The following is a 27,902-nucleotide window of genomic DNA, read 5'->3' as shown; positions in this document are numbered from 1 at the left end:
GAAATGTCTTCACGGAAAAACGCAGAACCCCAACGAGTGCTTGAATAGTGTGATATGGCATCGTCTCCCAAAAACAGTGTTTGTCGGAATTAATACACTACATTTTGGTGTGTATGATGCTGTGGCAACCTTCAATCTTGGAAATATAACTAAATGCCAGGTCCTTCAAAAGTTGGGTATGTGTGTTGGTTCCCGTACGGTACGTGCTATGTTCTTTTTAGATCAGCACAGACTAAGGCATGCTGATAATATAATCAAGACATTAGTGAAAAAAGCAAGACAGGTGCAGAGGGGTGCCAAAAGAAGACTTGAAGATGATTATGAAGACTGTGAAGGGGGTATTAGCTACGGATCAGGAATGTTTTAATCTTCTTTCTCCGTTTCCCGTAAGTTTACTTTTTACTTCATCTAGGAACATTATCTCAGGTACTGGTCAACCTAGAAGTCTGAAATTTTTATGACGTAGTGACATAGGTCCCTATTACATACTGAAACAACGATTTTTTAATTACTCGATTTACAAAAGACTTAGGGGTGATAGTCTAGTAAAAAGCGATGGAAAAAATTTACTTAAAAATAAATGTACAATATCTCTGTAAGAAAATACTTTGACAATAAACTGTTGTTTCAGTATTGTTGTAACATATGAATGCACATACAGTAAAATTTTTACCTCTCTGTCTCCAGTAGTTTGTGAGAAAATGTTCCCTATAGTAGGCATATATTAACATTTCGGGGATAGGTGATTCCGTATCCCCTTAAGTGAAGCTGCACTTCCAGATAATCACCACTTAGAACTGATATCAAGCTTCCAAAATAAGTCAGGATAAAGTAATGTGGATTGGATTTGAACAAGGATGGGGATAAAATTAGATGTTGCCTCCTTTATGGTAATTTAAGTGATTAAAGGAAACCCTGGAAAATGAGGATGACTGCAGAGAAAATAATTTCTGTTGAATGTGAGTGGAAGCAGTTAAAGTATGCCAACCAAGATTTACTGAAATGGATTTTAAGTGACTTGCAACATCAATATAACATACAGAAGGTTCTGTTTTAGCTGTACAGATCAGAAATAGCATCACTCTTATCCCTAAGAAGTCAACATGATGTACTTTTCATGAAAATGGAATTCCACCAATGACTGACTGACACATTTGCACAACACTGACCCTAATACAAATGACTTCCGGTATAAATAAATTGTCAGTTAGTAATTTGGTGTGCAAATGTTTGACCAAATTAGAGACAATGAGACATTACTCTGTACGGTGATAGTTAATACTTCATACCACTGGCTATATGATCACAGGCTACTGCAGGATCTGAGATAGTGGAAACCAAAACAAAACAGTGTTCTGTGAATGTGATGGCACCAAAGCGAGTTGGTCAATCCATACCAAGTGGTCAAATAATAATAATAATAATAATAATAATAATAATAATAGTAATTGGTTGCTTGACTATCTCAGAAAAATTTTGTATTTGCTGGATCAATTCCCCAATGTTTAGTAGAAACAAAAATATCTTTAAAAAAAATTTTGCTCTTTATTATTTTGAAATGGCGGTCATATTTGTTCCAGGCCGCATGCGTTTCTTTTGTATTTGCAAGCGTCTACATTTTTTACAATTAATCAGTACTGCATTGTCCTAAGCGTTTCAGATAAAATGCATTTGGTTCAACACACTCTGGGCTACAAATTAACATCATTTTCACTAAGCTGAATGTATTCTTTAATATATTTTTAATAGTTCAAAGTTATCAGCCACAAATTAAAAAAACTCAATTTTTGAACAGTAGTTTTCCAAAGAAAGATTAATTTCTCAGCTTTAATATTTTTTCTGCTATTACACTGTATAGTATAGTTACTTTTTATAGAGTATCAATGGTGAGCAGCTTACACTTTAAAAAAATACACTATTTTTTAAAAAATCTTTTTTTTAATTTTTCCATTTTGTGGCCTGCAATATCTTTGTTGGGGGACCATATAAAAATCGGAAAATTTCACAGTTAATAGACCTTTATGATATCAAACTTCAGTTTAAATTTCAACTTTGAGATTCAATTGTAAGTTACGGAAAAAAATTACAAACAGGAGTCAAAAATAGGTTGTTTTTAAATCTGTAATATCTAGGCTTACGGAATATATTTCAGTTACAGTATATAATTTAATGATATCTATGATTACTTACTTTCTTATTGAAAATAAGCCTACCAATTACATTATATTGTTCTCTTGTTATTTGTTTTTAGTACATCGCTCACTGAGCATTTGAGAAATTTGTTCACTCAGTCATAGTTGTAAATCCCATGGGATACAGCTTCCTTAGTATATTTTAAGTGGCATCCAAACTTGATCCTTCTCAATTTTTTTTAAAAGATGTCCTTGGTCCTGGAGGGTGATAAAATACAACATGTACATCTTGGTTTTGACAGTCAATATTATCAACTTCGCCAATCCACCACTGTTCATCGTAAACACAAGCCGCTATGTCTTTATTTTGAAGTACCAGTTGCACAAATTTTCCACACTGATGAAGTTCACTATCAGATGAAGTTGATGTGATCTTACACTTCTGTAAGTTGTGTGAATAGGGTGCAAAACAATGAAAAGATCGAGTGCCTTTAATTTTCTGACAAGTGTTGTACCTTTCCTTCAAGACACTGTCATAGACTTCTCATATTTCCTGACATTGTACTAAAACATAGGTAATTCCTTTGATATGCTTTTTAAACAATTCAAACATTTCTTGAGGTGTTATGATATGATTGTCATCGATCCGCTGCAGACTTGCTTTTGTGAGAACTCGCATTGTTGCACCCCCGAAAACATCACAAGCATTCTTCCATGGCATGAAGCGAAAAAGTGCCATTCTACATCAAACCCAAAATCTTCCTTATGAAAGGAGATGTTAATTTTTTTTTTCTTTTTGTTTTTATACTGACTTGCTGCCCCATCCAAAAAGTAAATCAGTTTTTTTTATGGAAGGGTGGTGCTGTTTAGTATAGTTTGTTAATTTTAGTTGAAAAATGTGCACTGCTGTAGTGTTGTGTTCAAGGTAGTCACTTATGACACAAAAGCTGTGGCCCTTTAGTTTATCTTGATCTTTATAATTGAATACAAATGGATGAACTGTGGCCTATTTGTTTACCCAGTGGTGCCTTTGAACTTCATCTTGAACGACAAAGGAATAATTTTCCGAAAAGTCAGCAAGAACTAGAAATTCATCAGCTGCCAAGGTTTGCTTTTTGTCTTTCAAAAATTTATTTTGAGCTTTTGCAATAAAATGATGCATTTTCAGATTTTCAAGGTTACCATATTTACTCGAATCTAAGCCACACTTGAATCTAAATCGCACCTGAAAAATGAGACTCGAAATCAAGGAAAAAAAATTTTCCCTAATCTAAGTCGCACCTGAAATTTGAGACTCTAAATTCAAGGGGGGAGAGTAAGAACATGAGACACAATTTAGGTCGAATGGGCTTAGATATAGCCACAGTAGTTTGGTTCGAGTCATAAGCTTATCGGTTAAGCTTTACAAAGTAGCCATTGCTATGTGTCAGGCGCTCCATCCCTATTTATAGGGGTACCCTTCCTTTTTCACGTGCTTCAGTTGGTTTGAATCGATTGCTTGTTTTGCTTTGATCTGATAAGTGCTGTTCTCTTTGTTATAGGTGTTTATGTCACTCTAAGCTGAAAATGCATTATAGTACTGCGTCATGCATTGTTTGTCACATTCTGATAATGAGAGTTTACAACTTGTCACCGCTCACGGCACAGCTTGCTTTTGTGCGCGCTACCGCAGTTTACAATAAAAGAAAAAGAGAGGAATTGTCTCTTAAGCAAAACAATGGCAAGAGACTGCTATTTGTTGTTACTTACACTGCTGCTTTCTTTGATAATGATCAACAAGAACCAAATAATAGAATGCGTATGATAGAAGATGTTCTGAACGAGAGTTTAGCGAAAATTTTTCTCCGTTTGAAAATCTTTTCAGATGCCTCTTTAGACATTCTGCACAGAAATTAGAGTCATCTTAGATTTAAAAATCTAGTCAGCTGCTGTGCTTCATTTCTGACCGTATCACTACTCAGCAGAAGAATAATATGAATATAAACATGACATGATATGTATATTCTTCAGCGTTTGCTGTTGTCTCACTCTACTTTCGTAGTTTATTACGCAGACAGGATTTAAATGAGACAGCAGGAAACACAAAAGAATACATGGCATAATGTTTACATTCTTCTACCGTTTCTTTTAATTTATTTACTGACACAAAGGTTTTGGCGCCAGTATTTATCTTTGTGCCTACAAAGCATGCCTGTGTAGTGCTACATATATTTGACGGCAGAAGTTAGTTGTGGTGGCACCTACAAACATTTTTCAGAACTGAACCTTTACTTACTTTGCACTCAATTCTAAGCCGCAGGCAGTTTTTTGGATTACAAAAACTGGGAAAAAAGTGCGGCTTAGATTCGGGTAAATGCAATAGCCACCGACACTTCAAAAAACTCTTCTCGTGATATTATGACTGTCACCAATTGTTTGTATTTTATATTGTCAGGCATCAAATCATCGTCTTCCGATTCTTCAAACATGTCAAGTAGGGCTTGTTTTCCTGGACAATCTTCACATTTTCCCTTGGTCATATAATTGTAACTGTCAATATTGCATACCATAATTTCCAAAAGGTCTTTATAGTCAACTCTAAGATTGGCCCCATCTATCATCAACTTTACGTTCTGATGATACAAACACAAACATTATGGGTGCCAGATGCCCCTGCAACAATACACCATCTTGGTCTCAACTCACAAAACTCTGATCTTCCAATTTTAAGGTCAGGATTTTCTTTTCTAAATTCAGTGAATAGTTCATTTAAATTACACAATATTAACCTTTTTTGTCTTTGAATATTAGAACCATTTTCTTTCACAGAAACACAGTCTTTTTGCCAGACATCAAATGGCTATTATTGTCATCGTCATAATACTCAATAACTTTATTGATTGTGTTTTCATCCACCAAATCAGATGCACTTTTCTTTTGTAATGCTGGTAAAATTTCCTGTTCTTTTACTAATTGCCTTGTTAACTGAACAAGACGTTGTGACACATTAAATTCATCATTAACTTTTGCTCGACTCCGCCAGCAAACTGATAATCTTAATTTTATCCTCTTTGTTTAAAGTACTGCATTTAGTTTTTCTATCAGATCATCATATTCGGTTGGTAAAGTTTCAGAACTTCCATCTGTTTTAGTACAAATTGTAACTTGAAATGAAACTTCCATATTATTTTTGACTGTAACTGCCACTTTCTCAATTTTTGTATTCAAGGCACTTGGTCTTTTATCTTGACTTAGTTTTCTAATTTTACTAGCAGGCGAAATATCCAGGATTTCACAAGCTGTGTCTATTTCTTTAATGGTTGCTGATAAGTCACAAAATTCTGTATCTGAGGTTTCACTATCCTTTCTCTTGTGAATTGTAAATATCTTAGAGTAACATGTTGGACACAATAATTTTCCTGGAATGTGATTGACAAAAGGGCTTTTATTTTTAGAATGACAATCAAGTGTTATTTCTCGCAGACCTTTTGTTATAGGTTTCTTATGTTTCTCAAAAGTGTCCATGCAAGACTGACCAAAAAGGTGATGAAATTTTTTTAAGTATTTCACCATGGTACTTGCATGTTGATTTGACCTCCGGGCCAACTCTTAAGTAAAACAATTAAAGTAATGTCTTTAGGATACACTCCATACACACTTTTATGACATGCTTCATTAATAATAACACCAACAGAACTCTGAGACACCATTTTTCAACTGCACATTTCTAGATAAATAAGTGTGAGTAGACAATTGTTGGTGTATGGGGGAAGACAACAATCAGACTTTTATAGGCTTGCAGATGCAATTTTTAGCCTGCTGAAACAATTACCACAGCACTGTTTCAACAAATAATCATTAGCTAGTGTAATGTGGTGTGTTACATTATGCAATTGGTATACTTTATTTGATTAGCCTACCAGATATTGCAGATGCTAAAAAACGTATTTTTGACTCCTGTTTGTAATTTTTTTCCATAACTTCCAATTGAATCTCAAAGTTGAAATTTATACTGAAGTTGTATTTTTTTAAGTGTAAGCTGCTCACCACTGATACTCTATAAAAAGTAACTATACTATACAATGTAATAGCAGAAAAAATATTAAAGTTGAGAAATTAATCTTTCTTTGGATAACTACTGTTCAAAAATTAAGTTTTTTTAATTTGTGGCTGATAACTTTGAACTATTTGAAATAAATTAAAGAATACATTCAGCTAAGTGATAATGACGTTAATTTGTAGCCCAGAGTGTGATAAACTAAATTCATTTTATCTGAAAGGCTGAGGACAATCCACTACTGAATAATTGTAAAAAATGTAGATGCTTGCAAATACGAAAAAACGCATGCGGCCTGGAACAAATATGGCCACCATTTCAAAATAATAAACAATTTTAAAAAAAAAATATTTTTGTAACTACTAAACATTGGGGAATTCTCCCAGCAAATACAAAATTTTCCTGAGATGGTCAAGCAACCAGTGCTGGACCACTTGGTATGGATTGACCCCGAGTGCTTTTCATGCCCTACATAAAATTCAATGTTGTTTATGCAAAGAAACATAGCTGGACATGCTTTAGAATTTTGTAATTCCTGTTAGACTTAACCATCCAGAATAAGCTACTTTGTCATCTGCGAGACAAATTACCACTCATTTCACCTGACAAGACAGAGTTTCATGATACCCAATTCCAAAGTATTTCAACTGGCCATCAATCTTCTTGACTTTTTTTTATTTTCTTTTCAAATGGTAAGAGTATTTGTTTCGCCTTCACCTACAAATATTGGTATTATTTTTCAGTTGCAAAGTGGCATCTAACCTATTAATGAACCCTAGAGATGAAACTGACACAGAACAAATTATATAATAGCACTTTAATAAAAAAAATCACATTATATTTTTTGCTTTAACATTATAGCATAACCAAGCCTATACAAAATGTGTAGAAATTAGTATTTTTTTTAATAGTTGTGAACAGCTTTTTGTATCACACTGTATTATCTACTTTGACACATTCAATGATGAAGATTATAAAATTTAAGAAAATTGATACCTTCTGGCACACACTGAGCAATGGTTACAATTACAAATGCAGTACATATTGTGTTCTAACTCATGGCACTAATTCTGAAAAATTATCTGTGCTTAAAGAGTATCACTCTTCTTGTAGGCTAATTGCACTACTCAGAATACTGTCTTTGGGTTGTTTCATGGTCTGATCTTTTACTAATTGCTTATTTTTACTACCCTCTTTTCCACTGGGAAATCTTCTCGAAATGTCAGCACTACAAATAACTTTTTATCAGCCATTGGCTGGTAATACTGCTATTTTAAGTAACAATTACTTAATCTACAGAAGATCTAAACATGTTGCCTAAAATTACATCTAGTTCTACCTTTTTTACTACCAAAAGATCTCAACGTACTAGGAAATGAAGGATGAGCAACAAAAAAAACATCCAATTTTTTAGAATCATACAGATATTCACCATGAGCAACTGAATTAGAAAACAATGAAATACAACAGTTAAGATCTGACACTTGGAAGAGTCAATAATTTTAAACACATTGAACTGCTAACCAATAAGTGATTGTGAGTAATATGATGCGGGAATGGTGCTTCAATACATATGTGGAAAATAATTTGAGATGACAGAAAAGAAGAAAGTAGGAAGATATGAGGAGGTGTGTAGTATACAAAGAAATTTTAAGCAGTTTGATTTTCGTTCCTGAACTCAAAGTAAGACATACCATATTTTTCTTGTTTTTTTTACCAATGACAATTTCATTAAGGTAGAAACTATTTTAGATTATAATGCAATACTAAGAAACAAAACAGTTTTTTGCAGAAAAATGCATATTCACCTTCAGTTGTATGTTCGTCAGCCATTTTGAAAGTCTGCTGGTGAATCAATTCTGTAAAAAGAATGTGCAGTATTAGGTGGAAACAAAAATAAGCTGTGAAAGTTAACAATGAAGGCAAATATTACTGCAGTCAATAACTTACCAAGCATAATTAATCACATTACTGACTAATTTCTGAGTGCTGTACATCTGTTTTAATGGAACAGGTGCATATGGTTCTCACCTAGCAAGGTGGAGTAGTGTGTAGCACAGTTGACTCTCATTCAGAGGACAATGGTTCAAATCCCTGCCCAGTTATCCAGATTTAGGTTTGAAATCATTTCCGTCAATTGGTGAAGCCCTCAATTGGTGAAGGTAAATGCTGAAATGGTTCCCCTGGCAAAAAGTCCATGTCTGATTTCCTTACCTGTCCTTCCCCAAAAACAAGTGTGTGTTCTGTCTCTAATAATATCAATGTCAATGGGGAATTAAACCCTAATCTTCCTTCTTTCTTCAAGTGGATTTCAAAACAACAAAAATATTTGAATGGGCGAAATGATAGCCTAGTATACGTCTTCTGCATGACTATTTGCCATACAGCAGAGTGCCAAGTTTCTTGAGTGATGGTGGACATTGAAACAGGCTCCAAACTGTATGCCCTAAGCCCCACTAGACACTGAGGTGACTAAAGTCATAGGACAGCGATATGCACGTAAACAGATGGAGGTAGTATCGCATACACAGGGTATAAAAGGGCAGCGCATTGGCGGAGCCATCATTTGCAATCATGTGATCGATGTCAAAAGGTTTTCAATGTGATTATGGCCGCACAATGGGAAATAACAGACTCTGAATGCAGAATAGTAGTTGGAACTAGACGCATAGGACTTTCCAGTTTCGAAATTGTTAGGGAGTTCAATATTCTGGGATCCACAGTGTCAAGAGGGTTCTGAGAGTACCAAATTTCAGGCATTACCTCTCACAATTGGCAACACAGTGGCTGACACCCTTCACTTAAAGACTGGGAGCAGTGGCATTTGCATACCATTGTCAGTGCTAACAGACAAGCGACAATGCATGAAATAACCGCAGAAATCGACGTGGGATGTATGACAAACATATCTATTAGGACAGTGAAATTTGGTATTGACAGGGTATGGCAGCAGACGACCATCATGAGTGCCTTTGCTAATTGCACATCATCACATGCAGCACCTCTCCTAGGCTTGTGACCATTACTGGTTGGATCTTAGGTGGCTGGAGAACCATGGCCTGGTCAGATGAGTCCAAATTCCAGTTGGTAAGAGCTGATGGTATGGTTTGAGTGTGGCGGTGACCCCACGAAGCCATGGACCCAGCCTAACAACAATGCATTGTGCAAGCTGGTTGCAGCTTTGTAATGGTATGGGCTGTGTTTATATGCAATGGACTGGGTCCTTTGGTCCAATTGAACCAATCACTGGCTGGAAATGGTTATGATCAGCTGCTATGAGATCATTTGCACCCATTTGTGACAGAATCTTTAGGGATGATAATCCGTCAGTCACTGGGCCACAATTGTTCACAATTAGTTTGAAGAACATTCTGGACAATTTGAGCAAACAATATGGCCACTCCGATCGCCCAACATGACTCCCATGAACATTTATGGGACATAATCGTGAGGTCAATTCGTACACAAAATCCTGCACTGGCAATACTTTCACAATTATGGCTGGCAATAGAGACAACATGGCTTGGTATTTCTGCAAAGGACCTCCAACAACTTGTTGAGTCCTGCCTCAGTGAAACACTGATATGGTCAAAAGAAGGGAACAAGTATAACTGGGAGATATGGTGGCCTCAATCAGCGTGTTCTTCAGTTCAGGCCTGATGAGAACTTATCACTGAGAATTGGCTCACTGATACAAATAATTCTTGTGTTGCTGACTATTTTCCTGCCATTATTAACAAATCATACTTACAGTAACAAAATTATGAGTGCTCACAAATTATGCAGTACTCAAAAAGAAACATGTTTTCATCATTTTTCATAATCTGGAAAAAGGAACATACCCCTTGACTATTCTACTTTAAATGCCATACTATCTCAATGAGGCTACCTTCATATGAATTTAATCTATGTCTTTAGCTCACATAAAGACTACAGAATGTGACTAAATATAACTTCAGTGAATAAATAGCATCTGAAAAATTCTCAAATTTCTCTCAGAAAGTATTATTATTTACACAGAATGCCTTAACTGAAAGAAATTTTAAGATACTACTACAAATAAATACAAAAGTGTACTTACTGAATCAATACAGCTAGTGCTCCAAAAATTTTATATTTTTTCCTCAGTCTTTAGAGTCAATGCAGTCTAAAATGGTACAAAAGAAAAAAATATTACAGAGACATTCAAGCAAATACAGAGAAAAATGAGGTCGTTAAGAAGCCAAAAAACTGACTCAAAATTTTATGTTTGCAAAAGGAAAACAATTTAAAAGAAAAATTATTAATAACTTCTTTTGTGATTGTTGATACAAATTTATCACACACATTTATAAGAGATTTCCTTCTCCACTGTAAGGTCACCAATGTTGTCTGTGGTATGTCACATCCAGGTTATAATGTATGCACATTATCCATAAAGCATGTGGATGTTAAAATGTAAAGCCAATTGTAATAATGACACAGTTTTTATTTCTAACAATAGCTGAGTACCCAGATTTCACTGGATACATGTTCCTTCCAATTCTGATAGTCCGTTTCCGCCTGCCATTCTCTCTGTCCATTTGCTAGCCCCCCTCTCTCTGACCATCCGCTCCTTCCCCCTCTGTCCTCCTCCTCTCCCTGTCACAGTCCATCTCCTCAGTCCATTCCCCCTCCCACTCTCTCTGTCTATCTCCTCCCTTCTCCTCTCTATCTGCTATCTTCTCTTCTGTCTTCTCTCCACACTATAATAGAAAGTAGCTGATTCTCACCCCCACAGTATTTCTATCCAGATAGTAAATAACGTGTGTACCAAGTTTGGTTGAAATCAATCCAGGGGTTTAGAAGCAGCCTTTTTTTACCTATGACTTTGCCAGTGAATGCATGTCACATGTATTTAACACATTTCACACATTTGCACACATATTTCACCTGTATCTACAGCACCCTGCAGATTCGTTTCCAAGCAGTTCAAAATTTGACATATCTCCTCATCTGTTTGTCATACAAATATATGATTTTGCAGTTATATCCAATTATACGAGGGCGGTTCCGATTGGTCACAGTGCGGGTTGTGGGGGGAGTAGCGACGCCATCTGTGCGTTCACGCACTCAACAGGTCAGTCGGCATCAAGCCGTGGTCGAGTGAACGTCGTACCTGCGCTAGTTTAGTTTTTGTGGCAGTTCGAAATGTGTGCTGCAATAGAAAACCCCGCCAAATGTGAAGTGCGTGCTGTCATAAGGTTTTTTACAGCCAAAGGATATTCTGCAGCAGCTATTCATCGTGAGCTTTGTGCCGTGTACGGACCAAGAGTTATGAGTGAAGGAGTTGTCCGTGAATGGGTACGTTTATTTAAAAGTGGACGAGAAAACGTTCATGATGAAGAGAGGAGTGGTAGACCATCATTGGTGACTGACGAACTCGTTCAGACAGTTGATGCAAAAGTTCGTGAAAATCGACGTTTCTCAATGTCGGAGTTATCTACTGGTTTTCCACAGATTTCTAAGACTCTTGTACGAGATAGTGACAGCAAGATTGGGTTACCTTAAGTTCTGTGCACGATGGGTGCCCAAAATTCTTACCGACCACCACAAAACTCAAAGAATGGCCTCTGCATTAGACTTTCTGTCACGTTATGAGGACGAAGGAGAACCATTGTTAAACAGAATCGTGACCGGTGACGAAACCTGGATTAAGTACGTGAACCCTGAGACAAAAGAACAATCAAAGATGTGGGCACATTCAAATTCGCCTACCAAACCAAGAAAAGCCTCGCAAGATTTTTCTGCCAGAAAACTGATGGCAACGGTGTTTTGGGATGCCAAAGGGGTGTTGTTGGTTGAATTCATGGAACGTGGTACGACGGGCTATACAGAACAAACGCCGTGGTATGCTGACTTCCGGTATCGTTTTTTTGCACGATAACGCCCGTCCTCACTCTGCTCGCAGAACAACGGCCCTTCTTGAGTCCTTCAAGTGGGACGTTATCAACCATCCACCTTACAGCCCAGACCTGGTGCCAAGTGATTATCACCTCTTCATGCATTTGAAGAAATGGCTCGGGTCACAGCGGTTTGATGACGACGAAGAGCTCAAAGATGCAGTCACAGGCTGGCTCCAGGCACAAGCGGGTGATTTTTATGCAAAAGGAATTTCAAAGCTTGTGAAGAGATACGATAAGTGCCTCAATCGCTATGGAGACTATGTAGAAAAATAGTGCAAAGATGTAGTTGTAAGATGTATATATTAAAATATTTTTATTTAACTTGGTGTATTTTTTTAAATCAACCGGAGGTTACTTTCTGAACGGCCCTCGTATATGTGAATACTGTGTACAAAATGTGTTGCAAACATAATTATTAGTAAACAAGTAATAAATTAAAAGGTCATGTCTAATGTAGCAGTTTTACTGCATGAACAGTGAAAGTGTAAGTGATGAACTTGTTTCCTTCCATCATTTTGTGGAGGGCATTAAGCGAGATAATGTCTCGTAAAGGTCTGGAAATTATGTGTAAAAGAGTCACTGATTGTTCTCATTCTAAGATACTAGATGAACGTAGTTTTTCTATTGGCACACTGTGAGCTAGGCTGCTTCTTCCCCCCCCCCCCCCCCCCAACCCTTTGAGAAGTAGGTGGATCATACCCCCACAGTGATTTTTTCCGGACAATCAGTGATATCTGTACTAATTATGGTTGAAATTGATCCAGTGATTACGAGGAGATGTGGAACACACACACATACACACACACACACACACACACACACACACACACACACACACACACATCCACTTTTATAATTTTCATGGATTAATAAGAGGAAATTTATTAAAATTAGATCTCCATCCTATTTATATTACTGGCAATTGGACATCTGATTTCCTACATAACTGGTGGAGCAGCACGCTCTCTGTAGGGAGCTGCAATAGCTGTGATGTTCATAGCAGAGCCTAGCTGGCATAACATGCACTGGCTGGGATCAACAGTAACAGGCAGTAGTTGTCTGGCAGATGACAAGTGCTTCAGCTACAGACTTTTAATACTGCACATTTTAAAAAAATCTGTAAGATCTGTGTTGAAAGTTCTTTACATGGAGAAATAGTGTGCACTGGAGTGACAGCAGTGTACTCAGCAACGTTGACTATAGGGCTACCTCCATCTCCTCTGAATTGACTCGCATCTATTGTTTGCCCATTGCCCTGCCTGTCTGTACTATTACTCAAGTACAAGAGTGGATCCAAGGAAAGGGGATAGGCACGGAGGTCATAATCCTACCAATGTGCTCCCCAAAGAATATTTTAGTGAAAGTATTTATATTTCTACAATTTCCAAATTACACAGCTAACTTTCGGGGAATAAAGTAGCATGAAAATTAAGAGTCTCAAAAAATGGCGAGAAATTCCAGGAAGTTAGGAGCTATATTCAACAGACAATACTTTTCAGTTGCTGGTATGAGGGCCTGCTCCTGTGGGTAAACTTGCGGCCTGAACTCCTGTACAAAACATTCTCGCCAGTTAAAGGTTCCCATTACCAAGCTGACCTGCTGCCAGCAACAAATTTGACATAGTTTATTAGTCTACTGATAGAAATGGAAACTACAAGTAGTTGAGTGCGGCAAGGCGGAAAATTAAAAAAAAAATTACAGAAAAATTTACTTTCCCAACACAGACAAAAATGTGTGAGAGAAACAGCAACCATCCCACCCCCTGCCAATCTATATCCACACACAGCCATATTCTGAAGACCTGTGTTCACAAGCACATCACTAAGTGAAATACTGATAATCATGAGGGTACACAATATTGACCAAATTGTGCATGTTTGTTGCTACTATAGTTCTCAAATCAATTTATGTCACCTGTACTACTTAAATTTTCTGCCAAATTGTTTTCCAATGGCGTATTTTTTTGATCACAATTTTTTAAAAGTTATGTTAAAGAAATGTAAACAATTTAGAAAAAGACAGATTGCTACATACCGTAAAGACGAAATATTAAGTTGCAGACATGCACAATTAAAAGACAGTTACATAAAGCTTTTGGCCACAGCATTCATCAGCAAAAGAGAAACATACACTATTTATACATACAAGCAAGCAAACCTTGTGCACACGACCGCCAGCTCCAGCATCTTGGGCTGGAATTGGTTAGTCTGATAGTGACTGAAAAAACAGTTCTGAGATTTCAGAAAAAGGCTCTGCTACTAGTCAATATTCATCACTGTGAATGCTGTTCTCGAGCACGGGATGAGTTGGTTGACGTTCATAAGTAGCTGGAAATTGCCCTGAGTACTGTCAAACGATTGGCAGCTGCTGTGAATCAGTGTGTTGGAAGAGCTCGCAAGAGCCATGTACCTGTGATACCGGTACCAGAGATATCTGAGATACTATCCTCTCCTGTAGATGCTGTCTCCTCCGAAGGAAGTACAGGATCTGTTGTTACTAATCCACTTGGCTGTGAGCACTGTGTCAATGGTAGGTCTGGGTGCCCTGTACAGGGACCAGGGAAGTCAGCGTGTTGTACCAATCACCCCAATCAACATGTTTGAAGTGTTATTTTTCACTGAATCTGAGACAGTGGGATTCACTTCACCTGTTTTGGGGAAACCTCTTTTGTCCAGTGTCAAGAGGAGGCCAACTGAATGTGTATGGGTCTATAAGTCGTGAACAGTTCAAACATACAGCAAATGATGGAGCTCCTTAGGGAAATGGCAGCAAGGGACAGAAAAGGGCAGCAGGTGCACTCCATGTGTATGCCTGGGTGCCTATTCAACACATTGAAGAGGCTATTCCAGCAGCCACTGATGGAACAGGTTGCAACCAACTACACATTGTGACGTATGTTGGAGCAAATGATGCCTGTTATCTGCGTTCCGAGGTCATGCTCAGTCATTCCGGTTAATAGCACAGAAAGTCGAGAAAACTAGCAATGTGCATGGAGTTTCAGTGAAGCTCACAATTTGCAGCATTGTCCCCAGAACTGATCGCCCTCTGGTTCTGAGTCGATTGGAAGGACTGAAACAGACTCAGAAGGTTCTGTGACAAGATAGGCTGGAACTTCCTGGACTTACAGCATAGGGATGAGAACTGTAGGGTCCCCCTAAATAGGTCAGGTGTGCACTACACAATGGAGGCTGCTACTTAGGTATCTGACTTTGTGTGGTGTGCATACAATGGTTTTTTATATTAGGCGACTCTCCACTCATCCAAATAACAACAGCTGTAGGAATCCCAGAAAAATTAGTGTAAGATCGAAAGAAATGCTTCCAAAGGGTGAGAGTATTAAAATCCTAATGGTAAACTACTGAATAATTTGCAAAAAAAAGTGCCCAAGTGGAAGTGCTCATGAAAAGCAGTGAAGCTCACATAATGCTGGTTGAAACCTGAAATTGATAGCGGTGAGATTTTTGTGGAAAAAAAAAGAGTATATCAAAATGAAAAGCAAATCGCGAATGGAGGAGGCGTATTCGTCACTGTAGACAAGACACTCAAATCCACCGAGATAGAAATTGAAGCTGCATGTGAGGTGGTTTGGACAAGATTCCGTATCAGGGATGGACATCAAATGATAATTGGATCCTACTATCGCCCCCCAGACTCATCTCCTGATGGAACCTCAGTTCACTTGTTCATAAGTTCCTCAATCATACTGTAATCATCAGTGGAGACCTTAAATCATTCACCAATTAATTGGGAAAATTACAGTTTTGTTAGAGGTGGATGTGATATGTAATCCTGTGAAACATTACTAAACACCTTCTCTGAAAACTATCTAGAACAGATAGTTAGGAACCCCACTCATGATGGAAACATGGTGTTTCAGAAGTGATAGTCAATAATTCACACAGGGAAAGCACAGGACAAAAGTAACTAAAAAGCTCCAATAAACATGGGTTCACAAATCAACAACTGTCGAGATACAACATATTTTCTGTTGCTGTTCAACAGTGTCTAGGAACACATGGCATCTGTAAATGTTGCAGTAGGTGTTCAAAGTGTTGTCCATGCATCTGAATGCTACACTGCACTCATCTCTGAAATGAGTTGTGAATCTTCTCAGGCAGCCCAGGGGAAATCTGTGAATGATTGAAGGCTGCTTCAATCCGCAAGCGTAATTCCTCAAGAGAGTTGACCTTGGTAACATAGACCAGGTTTCTTACATGATCCCACACACAGAAATCCATAAGATTTAAATCCAGAGACCTTGGAGGCCATGGCATGGGCCCTCCTCTACCCTCCCAATGTTGACTATACGTCCAAGATAGAAGCCAGAGCACTCACAAATGAAAATATGCTGGAGCACCAACATGCATGAACCATATGTTCATGCATTGGTTCAGTGGGACATCATACTGTACATCTGGAAGCACAGTCCACAGAAACCACATGTACTGCTGTCCAGTTAGTCTCTGTGGTAGGAAGTGTGGTCCACGAATGCAGTCTCTGAGCAGTCCTGTCAAGACATTCTACAAATAATGCTGCTGATGTCATGAAACATGTGTTGCATTAGGATTGACATCAGCCTCAATGTCATAGTTATGGTGGTTAAAAATACCGTCACGGGTATATCCAGCCTCATCCATGAGCGGAATACTGCTTCCAAACAGGGGATTCAGGGTAAACTGTTGTTGCACACATTGGTAGAAATTCTCTCTATGAGGAAGCCTGCAATGTTGAGGGTTTGCACTCACTGGAGATGATGTAGGTACAGTACTAGCCAATGTAAAATCCATCACACACTGCTATGGCTAAGGGCAAGCCCTTGGGTACCAGTCCTCGGACGTTCGCGTTCAATGTGTAACACCATTTCCTCAACATCAGGTGTTATGGATCTGGATAGGCCTTCTCATACATGGTTTCTCTAAGGCGCTGATGTAACTGGCTAAATGTACGTCTTTGAGGCTGCCTGCAGAGAGAAAAAGCTTCTCTTCATACAATGGTGCAGCCTCAAAGGCATTGCCATTCGCTTTGCCATACGTGAACTGCATGTCAGCCTACTCTGCAATGGTGTAACCTCTGTCCATGGTGCCTTCACGTTTGTAACCGACTGTGAGGCTGGTACAGCACAGTGCACAGGCGATGAAAGGTAAGTACTTGAGCAAGCATAAACAAACGGAGAGTCGGTCCCAAACCTTGAGGTACCAATGTAAGTACCACAGTTTCCATGGGCATTTACAGTTGGTTTGCAGCTCAAATCAGTGCAATACCTTGGCATTGATTGATTTGCACACCCATGTTTACCAGAGCTTTTAGCTACTTCGGCCTGTGCTTTCTATGAGTGAACTATTGACCATCACTTCTGAAACATCCTGTATATTGCATCTAATGACAACAAATAGACCTGACCTCTTTGAGGATGTCTGCATTGGAACTGATAGTGACCGTGATGAGGTTTTGCAACAATGATAACCAATGTACAAAAGACTATTAAAACAAGCAGAAGGATATTTACATCCAGTAAACCAGATAAAAAAAAATCAGCAGTGTCATATCTCAGTGAGGAACTTCAAACTTTCAGCACAGGGCAGGGCAGAAGCATGTAGAGGAACTATGGCTCAAGATTAAATGAATAATTGACCATGCACTGGATATGTGTGTACCTAGTGGAACAGTTCATAATGGAAGGGACCCTCCACAATATACAGACACTGTCAAGAAACTTCTAAAGAAACAGATTACTGAATAATAAATGCATAATAAAGCATAGGGCTACAGATAAACGCAATTGGCTGGCAAGAGTGCAATGTGAGATGTCTTCAATGACTACTGTAGTAGAATATTGTCAAATGATATTTCACAAAACCCAAAGAAATTCTGACCATGTGTAGTGGCTGTTAGTGACACCAAAGTTAGTGTCCAGTCCCTAGAGAATAAGACAGGAACTGAAATTGGCAGTAGCAAAGTAAAAGGTGAAACACTTAACTCCATTTTCAAATGTTTCTTTACAAATGAAAACCCAGGAGAATTGCCTCAATGTAATCCTCATGCCACTGAAGTGATGAATGAAATACATATTAGTGTCAATGGTGTTGAGAAACAGCTGAAATCGTTAAAATTGAACAAAGCTCCAAGCCCCGATGGAATCCCTGCCAGATACTAGACTGAATTTGCAGCTGGGTTAGCCCCTCTTGTAACTATAATCTATCGTAGATAGAAGCCGTGCCCAGTTCTTGATAAAAAGCACAGATTATACCCATCTACAGGAGAGGTAGTAGAAGTGATCCACAGAACTATGTCTAATATTCTTGACATTGATTTGTTGTGAATCTTAAAACATGTTCTGAACTCAAACATAATAAGGTATCGTCAACAGAAAGACATCCTCAGAGCCAACCAGCATGACTCTTGAAAACAGCATTTGTGTAAAATGCAAACTCACACTTTTTCACAAGACGTACTGACAACTTTGGATCAAGGTAGTCTGTTAGTTGCAGTATTTCTTGATTTCACGAAGTACTAGACTCCACACCACACCTACTCAAAGGTACAATCATATAAAATCCAATCTGTGACTGGTTAAGTTTGGTAGGGAGGATGCAGCATGTTATATCGGATGGGGAATCATCATCAGATGTAGAAGTAACTACAAGTATGCCCTGGAAGCGTGTTGGGACCATTGCTATTCATGTTATATATTACTGACCTTGCAGACAATATTAATAGTACCCATGGACCTTTTGCAAATGATGCAATTATCTATCATAAAATACCATCTCAGAGTAGCTGCTAAATATTCAGACAGATTTTGACAAGATTTCAAAGTGGTGCAAAGACTGGCAACACGCTTTAAATGTTCAGAAATGTAAAAAAGTGCATGTCACAAAAAAAAAAAAAATGTAGTATCTTATTATTATAATATCAATGAGTCACTGCTGTAATTGGCAAACTCTCACAGATATCCATGCATAGCACTGTGTAGGGATATGAAATGGAATGATCACATAGACTCAGCTGTGAGTAAAGTAGGTGGTAGATGTAGTTTAATTGGCAGAATACTGGGGAAGTGCAATCAGTCTACCAAGAAGATTGCTCACAAATCACTTGTGACTGGTTCTAGAATATTGCTCAGTTGTGTGGGACCGAATCAAATAGGACTGGCAGGGGACACTGAACATGTACACAGAAGACCAGCATGAATGGTCACAGGTATGTTTGATCCATCGCAGTGTCAGAGAGATACTGAAGGAACTGAACTGGAAGACTCTTGAAGATAGACAAACTATCCCGAGAAAGTATAGTAACTAAGTTTCAAGAAGTATTGCTCACATAGGAATCTTGAGGATAAGATTAGAATAATTACTGCATGCACACAGGCATTCAGAGAATCATTCTTCCCGCACTCCATACGTGAATAATGGAACAGGAAGAAACCCTAATAACTGGTACAGTGGGGCGTACCCTATGCCACACACCTCTCAGTGGTGTGCATAATTTAGACTTTCCTTGACTTAATTATGAAAAAGGAAGTTTCCACTCACCATATAGCGGAGACGATGAGTCGCAGTAAGGCAAAACAAAAAGACTGTCACAAATAAAGCTTTTTACCAGTAAGTTCTTCGTCAAAAATAGACACCACACACACACACGCACACACGACTGCAGTCTCGAGCAACTGAAGCCACTTACTTGCCTGAGACTGCAGTCGCGCTTGTGTGTGTGTGTGTGTGTGTGTGTGGTCTATTTTTGACGAAGGTCTTACTGGCTGAAAGCTCTATTTGTGACAGTCTTTTTGTTGTGACTATCTGCGACTCAGCATCTCCACATATGCTTTTTGTAATATTGTTACATTCCATCCCAGATTTTCCATTTTTTGATTCTTTCCTTGACTTTTTTTTATAACGTGACTACAGGACCTACAGCTGATGTTATGGGATAAAGTCAGCACCAGTGTGCCAGTTGGGAATTACAGAGAAGAGAAAAATGTGAGAAGAGGTCAGTAAATCGCACATTGACCGACCTCCCTGCAGGACGACAACATGTCAGCAGCAGCCCTAGGTGAAGCGGATGTAAGTGCCGCACATGACTGGGGGCTGCCACCACTTCGACAGCAGCTTCAATGTTAGCCACTTTGTTAGCTGCCGCATTGTAGCCTCTATCATTTCAAATCTCTACGTAGCCCAGACCTGTGTTTGTCTGTTCTGAAGAAGACTGTTATTTTGTATGTCACCCTTTGTTTGCGGCACACACATCTAAGTTAAGCATTCATAATTGTCTTTTCATAATAAAACTCATTAATACGAGTTGTTTGCGTGTTTGTCTAGTGAACCGAGTATGCAAGATTCCTAGGCACAACAGTTGACATAAAGAGGATATGATGAGCAGCAGACAGGCACATTTAAAAGTAAACTGTTGGATATTTTTGACGTTCAGACGAAGTCCTTCATCAGATGAATATTAAGACGAGTTCTTACCAGAAAGGAAAAACCAAAATGTAGTGCACCAAAATCTGTACACTACTAGCACCAACACCGAAGGAAGTGACAAATGGCCTGAGAGTAGTAACCCACATTTACTCCATCTTTTCATTTGTAGGGACAGGGGGAGGGGGGGGGGGATGATTAAGCCAATTGCTGTGTGGATTTTCAGTCACTTCAGAGGAGTTTTGACCTACTAGTTTCACCATATTTGCACAGAGCTCCTGCTCATCAACCCTATAATGAACTGATTATAACTGTTCCACTTTTTTTATCCCATTGATGCTCACTTCTGTCGTGTGAATCTAACAAACATCTACATGAGACATTGCCTTCCGACAATTCCTGTTTGTTGATTTAGGTCTGCCTCTGCTAATGTTAGATCAAACTTGTCAGTAATAGCTGTAATAGTTCTACCCTGTGCTAATTTACTTGCTTACATTGGGCCACGTTGGTAAAGATCTCAAACACAGTAGCCTCAACAATTCCGAACTTAAGTGGTACTCTGAAGAATTGGTTACCCCATAGCAGTCAGCAAAAAAAGATCCCTGACAATGGCAGTGCTGTCGCCAGCTTTTAATTCTAAAGCGCAAATGGTTGCAGATGTGAACAACAATCACTTATAGAGCTGCAACAATACTGAAACACTGCTATACAGATATTTATAAAATCAGGTTATATGACTGGTCAAGGCAGACATGAAAAGCATCCACATCAAGCCCACTGCAACTGTCAGGAATCTGTTTTCATTGTGTCTACTACAGCACCTCGCAGCTTTGTAGATGCACTACTTGTATTTAAATTACAACTTACTCACAATGGTCAATGCATTCCTTACAGCTCCATAGCTTTATCACTAAGATAAGGGATGTGATTGAAACTAGATACTAGTGTTGTGTTTTCAAATATGGTGATATACTTGTACTTATGTCCCAGCTGAATGGTTTGCTGATTCATCGCCCAGCCTAAACTACTAACGACAGGAACTTGAAATTTGCAAGCATTGATGTTATACTTCAGACATGGTTTACGAATGGATTTTTCAAAATTCAACCCCCAAGAGGGTGAAATAGGGAATGAAAGGTTTTTTGAAAATATGTAGCTATTAACTCAGTTTTTAAGCTAGACCTACGAAAATTGGTATTTGGTTCCCTCGTTAGAAATAAAGAAAGGTGTTTTGGCATTTTTGGATATTTAACCCTTGTGAGGGTTAAGTAGTGGGTAAAACAAATTATTGAAGAACTACTAAAGTATTTTAAAACTGCTCTGTGAAAATTGGTATATGACTTCTCAGTTACAAATAAAGGAATACTTGTTTTAGAGTTTTTGGAAATTCAACCCCTAAGGGGTGAAATAGGGAATCAAATGTTTGATGAAACTGTTCCATTATGAAACCATTTTTAAAGCTAAATCTATGGAAATTTGACTTCTTAGTGAGAAATAAAAAAATATATGGGTTTCACTGATTTTGTGAAGTCAACCCCTATACGAGGGGAATAGAGGATGAAAGTTTTTATGGAAATATTTCATTAAGCAAGCTTTTTTCAAGTTAAATCTGTGAATATTTGTATTTGGCGTCTCTGTCATCATCATCATCATCATCATCATCATTTAAGACTGATTATGCCTTTCAGCGTTCAGTCTGGAGCATAGCCCCCCTTATACAGTTCCTCCATGATCCCCTATTCAGTGCTAACATTGGTGCCTCTTCTGATGTTAAACCTATTACTTCAAAATCATTCTTAACCGAATCCAGGTACCTTCTCCTCGGTCTGCCCCGACTCCTCCTACCCTCTACTGCTGAATCCATGAGTCTCTTGGGTAACCTTGCTTCTACCATGCGTGTAACATGGCGTCTCTGTTAGAAATAAAAAAAAAATACACATTTCACTGACTTTGGAAATTAAACCACTCTGGAGGTGGAATAGGGGGTGAAATGCTGTATGCAAATATTTCACTGCGCATGCATTTTTAAAGCTACATCTTTGAAAATTGGTATTTGGCTTCTCGTTTGCTTATAAAAAAACATACTTTTGCTGTTTTTGGAAATTCAATCCCTAAGGGTTGAAACAGAGCAAAACTGATTCAGTGGCTCATTCTCACCCAGCCCAAACTGCTAAGGATACAAACTTGAAACCCGGAGAGGGTGTTGATCTTATACCGCAGGCATCAATTAAGAAGAGATTGTTCAAAATTCCGCTCCTAATGGGGTAAATTAGGGGTTAAAAGGTTTCTTGAAAATATGTCACTATTAAGATCATTTTGAAGTTAGAACTATGAAAACTGGTGGTTGGTTTCTGTCAGAAATTTAAAAAATTGTGCTTCAGCACATCTGGACTACAATCGCTAACGGAAAAGCAGTGTGGGAAAGTTTTTTTTTTAAATAAATCATTATTAAAGAACTACTAAAGCATTTTTAAATGCTACATCTAGAAAAACTGGTATCTGACTTCACGCTTGGAGGGAAAAAAAAAAAGAAAAAAAAAAAAAAAATTTACATGTTACAGTGTTTTTGGACATTCAACTGCAGAAGAGAGTGAAATGGGGGATGAAAAATTTTATTAAATTATTTCATTATGAAAGTATTTTAAAAGTTAAATCTATGAAAATTTATACCTGTTTCACTGTTATGGAAATTCAACCCCTTCACAGGTAGAATGTCGAACGAAAATTTTTATGAAAATGTTTTGTTACATTAACAAAATTTTGAAGCTAAATCTATGAAAATTGATATTTCACTTCTCAGTTATATATAAGGAATGTGTTTTAGTGAATGAAAGTTTCTATGGAAATATCGCTGAAAGAGTGCCAAAGGAACGATTAATAAAAACCTTTGAGACCAACTACCAGAATCTCTTTTTTCTGTCAGAAGTACTTTCAGAAAAAACCATGCTTTTACTGTCTTAATTAAGGTGAAAAGCTTAGGTGTTACAATTTTCTCCTCTTAATCCAGTACCGGTACTATCTATTCAGAAATTCATGCCTGGAGTAGGTGTATTTGTTAGACAGGAAATATTTCCATTTGTTTTTAAAACTTCCATTACATACTGGAACTATAAGTCACAAGGGAGGTGGTCAAACACTTTAATGGTTGCATACTTAAGTCACTTTCTGTGCAACACTGACGTTATAAGTTGTGGACAGAAGATGCTATGTTTTTGTATTTTGATATAGCATCAAAATTTTTGAAATTTTTTTCCGTTACAGCAATGTTTATGAAATGTATAGAAAGGAAAATCTAAAGAAACACATTATGTTCACACAGAGACAGATTAGCATTTCGTTCATATATTCAACAATTCACTATGTTCAGCAGATCACTTAAATATGGAGAACCTTCAGTGATGTTGAAAAAGTCAAAGTACACGTTAAAAAAAAATGCAAGCAAATAGTTAAAACTTAATCTGTGCTCCAAATTATAAATAAATTATCATCACATTGCTTAATTGTATCCAAGCTTATGCTACTTGCTACCCAAACTACATTATCTGGCCCTTCTCTGGGACTGGAAGAATTGCTGCAAGTCGGACGACTCTGGGCCAATATGGAAGGTTTCCAACCATAGCTACAGAACAATACAACATGTCATAGCACTGCAATAGATAGTGTGAATACAATACTGATTCCAGAGTGCTGCTTGCTCTGTGAAAAAGAGTCCGCACTTGTTTCCCCTACATTTGTCCCAGTATCCCCTGCAAAAGCACCAAGATGTGTTCAGAATGAAGTTCCGCAGAGTTTCGCAGGAGAGCTTCTGTGAAGTTTGGAAGGTAGGAGATGATTATAACAACAACAAGAACGAAAGCTGCAACTTTGAAAAGAGTTGCTGTTTACCTCCCATTGGTCCCCTAATATTTATCTCATGGTGTAATTTTCAAAGCAAATGGTTACCTATTTATGACAACACACAATCCTGCTTACAATACATTATTAGGCCTAATTGTCATGCAGCTTTATGACAAAAACTGCTACCTGCCATGTAGCTAAAAGCAATTTTTAATCTTGGTGTGTAGGTACTCAGATACCTTGTAAAAAGAGTGGAAAATTAGACATGTTTCAAATTTATTTTGACTTGTTGAGAAATCTTAATTTCTCTATTTGGCTTAGATGTGAAATGTGCCTATGCACAAGCGTACATAACTCCACTCTGAAACCTAGACATGGAAGCAAAATATAAATGAAAATTATTTTTTGTGTCTTTTAAATGTATAGATCACAATTCATAAGAAACTGATTTTTTATTGTAAACAACAAAAACCATTAAGCAGTAAATGTACTGGTAACTGAGTTTAAAAATATGAATGGCAACAGAGAGACTGTCACAGGCATGAAACTTAACTTCACAATGAGGGAACATTGCATGTGTGGTCCCACATGGGAAGATACTTGGCCTACCCCCATCCTTAACATTCACAAATGATCTTCCAGTGGTGTTGGAAGCATGGTTCAAAACCTGCAGTGATCAAACGACACAAGCATACTGAGCATGAGTCTAAAAACAACTTCAACAGACACAGATGTGATCACAACCAAACAAGCCTACAGCAAACAGTGTTTTATTCTCAGAAAGACTAATATTATGCTGTTTTAAACAAGCAAAAGTGAGCTGCAAGCACCATAAGTAGAAACTAACAATAATAAATTACATGACACAAGGAAAAATACTTGGGGTCCAATAGCATAACAGGTTAAAATGGAGCCAACATTTAAACTAACCAAAAAGTTTGCTTTGTCTTCAGAAGTACTTGTCATTTTGTTTACCCAAACACAATGTGTCTGCTTATTTAGAATATTTTCACTCAATTATTATACTGGAGAAATGTGTCTAAAGCAGCACATTTCCTAACCTATCCTCACCTTATGTTGTCCTGCTTTGTAAATATTTTATATGTGTATATTAAATATATTTGTTTCTGACATGTCTGATACTATTGTACCAAATGGTACAAATAAGTAAATAAACAACAAATAATTTGTTCAGCGGAAGTGAGAACTAAAAATACTATGCAAAGAACCAACCACAAATCACACGCAGCTCTTTTTTTAAGGATATTGGAATTCTGAAATTCATTTCCCGAGACATTTACTCCTTGTTGGTATATGTCGCTTCCAATAGAAATCACTTCCAGCTGAACTGTGATCGGTAGTAACAAAACACAAAAAAATCCTTTTCATGTAGACTTTGCTTCCTTGTGTAGGATTCAAAATGGATGTATTTGCGTGCACACAAAGGTATTCAACAAGGTCCCATCCAACATGAAGCAAGAAATTTGGAATCCCTGCGAATTCCAAAGAAAATTAAGAACATACAATTTCACCCACTCTTTCTACAATTTATCTGTAGGTCTAGATTCAAGGACTGAAAAGTTCGGAGAGTTACACTGAAAATAAGAGTTGACTGCAAAGCAGTACGGCGAACAATAAAACTAGTAAGCAGGACTATGCACATAACGACATGGGGGCTACTACAAATACTACAACTATTTCTTTGATAAATACCAATGAGAAGAGATAAATGTTAAGCTACAAACAGTACCAAAACAGCAGTTACTTAAATTAGCCAAGGAAGCAGCAACGCAGTGTACAAATTAAGTTTTGATGATTTGCTGGTCTGCTATTAATGTACACAATGACTCCTGGGACAGTCCTGAAAGTTCTCCTACATGTAACATATACACAATCAATGAATATGATTACTGAAATAAACAATTGGAAAAAAGGGGTGCATTTCAAGATTTTTTTCCTTTATTGTGTGACATTTGTTTTATTTCCTTTGTAAATCAGTGTCTTTTTACTTGTAAAAGTAATAGGGCTATTAGTATACTTACATCAATATAGCCTAGATGCCTTGTTCAAGAACTTCTATTAAATTTAAGTATGTTCTGTACAGTTTTTTTTTTTTTTTTTTTAAGAATCATTAGCATAATCTTAATACTGTTGTCATTATTCACATTTCAATTTCTCAAAGTACTCGACACTTTAAAAATTGCTCTCATAGATACATACTTAATCTCATTACTGTATGCTGTCTGTTCATGAAATCATGGCAAATTTAACCAGAAAGTGACAAATCACGCACTGAACATCTTCTAAGTCTACTGCTATACTCCTTTCTCATGCATTTCTCTTTAGTTTGTAACTTAGATTATTCATCAAACTACCATACTAAAAAATTATCAATCACAACTTTCCTGAACTTATCTAATTGAAAACACATAACCGATATCAAATGCATTTTCAGTCACTGCCACATTAACAATTCTATACAAATTATGTAACTTCCTACAACTATAAGGCATGTAAACAATCACATACGAAGGACCTGTCCATGAACTGAAAACAGGTTTTTGAAAAGGAGTGAGTGCATTTATTGAGCATTCCTTCCGTTACATCAAGTAAAACGAATTACTGCAAATAATACACGCAAATACAAATATTTCACATTGGTGTCTTTAAAAAGCCTGATAATTATTTCAGTCTGCTAGCCATCGAACAGTTTGAATGCCCTTCCACTTCCATCACTGAATGGACTAAAATATATTCTGACACTGACTAATTTTAAAGTTTCTCTGGATCATAAAAATCAAAACGCAATATAAGAAACATTTATCACATGCAATAAGTCTCTCGTGACCTACACAAACTTCTGTCCGACTGTCAACACATCACAAACTGTACGGAAAACTGTATAACTTACAGGCGCTGGAGGTAAGCATTATTTCTTTGGAGTGGTGTTCACTTTCTTTAACACTATTCTTCCCCAATATCGAATTAAATGAAAATATAAACACAATAAGATGAAAGAAAACACACAGCTCAACCGTTTCTTCGTAGAGCAAGATACTCACAGTTCATTGTAGGTGCAAATCTTAAATAATAATCTTAAACACTGCTTCCACGCCCCTGATACGTCGTCAACCTCAGCGTCACCATTACAGCACAAGAAAGCTACATATCAGGGGCGAAGATATGCCTTGTTTTGAACATGAAGAGCGTAGGAAATCTGAACAGGCTTTAGATTTCTCTTTTTTGTGGAAAACTGTGCAGTTTGTAACTTAACAATTCTTTAACCCATGTATAAACTAACATTGCGATATTTTTTCCAACAATGTTTCTGGCAACTACTAAATGGAGGACATTTACTACAGTTGTACTTTGTAGAAGAAAATACCGGGCCGTTCCTAGTGGTTGTGTCGGTAGCAGAAGAAACAGTGTTTCATGCACTGCGCGGCGCTAGCTCATTTTTATGCCACTAACTCTGATTTCTTCGTTGCGATTGTGCGTGCGGGACGAAATTAAGTAGACAATTCAACAAACTGTCGAATTAGCGACTTTGTTGAGTGCA

At 37.6% G+C, this 27,902-nt stretch overlaps 1 protein-coding gene across 1 annotated transcript in view; it reads right to left on the bottom strand.

Moving 5' to 3' along the window:
* The window catches only part of LOC126416151 (gastrula zinc finger protein XlCGF57.1-like), a 140,087-nt gene extending 112,426 nt beyond the window's left edge, over positions 1-27,661 (bottom strand). Inside the window, exons 1-3 of the mRNA XM_050083699.1 lie at positions 27,406-27,661; positions 10,250-10,315; positions 7,977-8,027 (exon numbers count right to left, since the gene is read on the bottom strand). Of these exons, the coding sequence (XP_049939656.1) occupies positions 7,977-8,001 (25 nt within the window). The 5' untranslated portion in view covers positions 8,002-8,027; positions 10,250-10,315; positions 27,406-27,661. The remainder of the gene's footprint in view (positions 1-7,976; positions 8,028-10,249; positions 10,316-27,405) is intronic.
* Positions 27,662-27,902: the final 241 nt, after the last annotated feature.

Source organism: Schistocerca serialis, chromosome 8 (genome assembly GCF_023864345.2).
Source record: "Schistocerca serialis cubense isolate TAMUIC-IGC-003099 chromosome 8, iqSchSeri2.2, whole genome shotgun sequence".
Classification (NCBI taxonomy): domain Eukaryota; kingdom Metazoa; phylum Arthropoda; class Insecta; order Orthoptera; family Acrididae; genus Schistocerca; species Schistocerca serialis.
The sequence above is the reverse complement of the archived record's forward strand: the minus strand, read 5'-3'. Positions and strand labels throughout refer to the sequence as shown.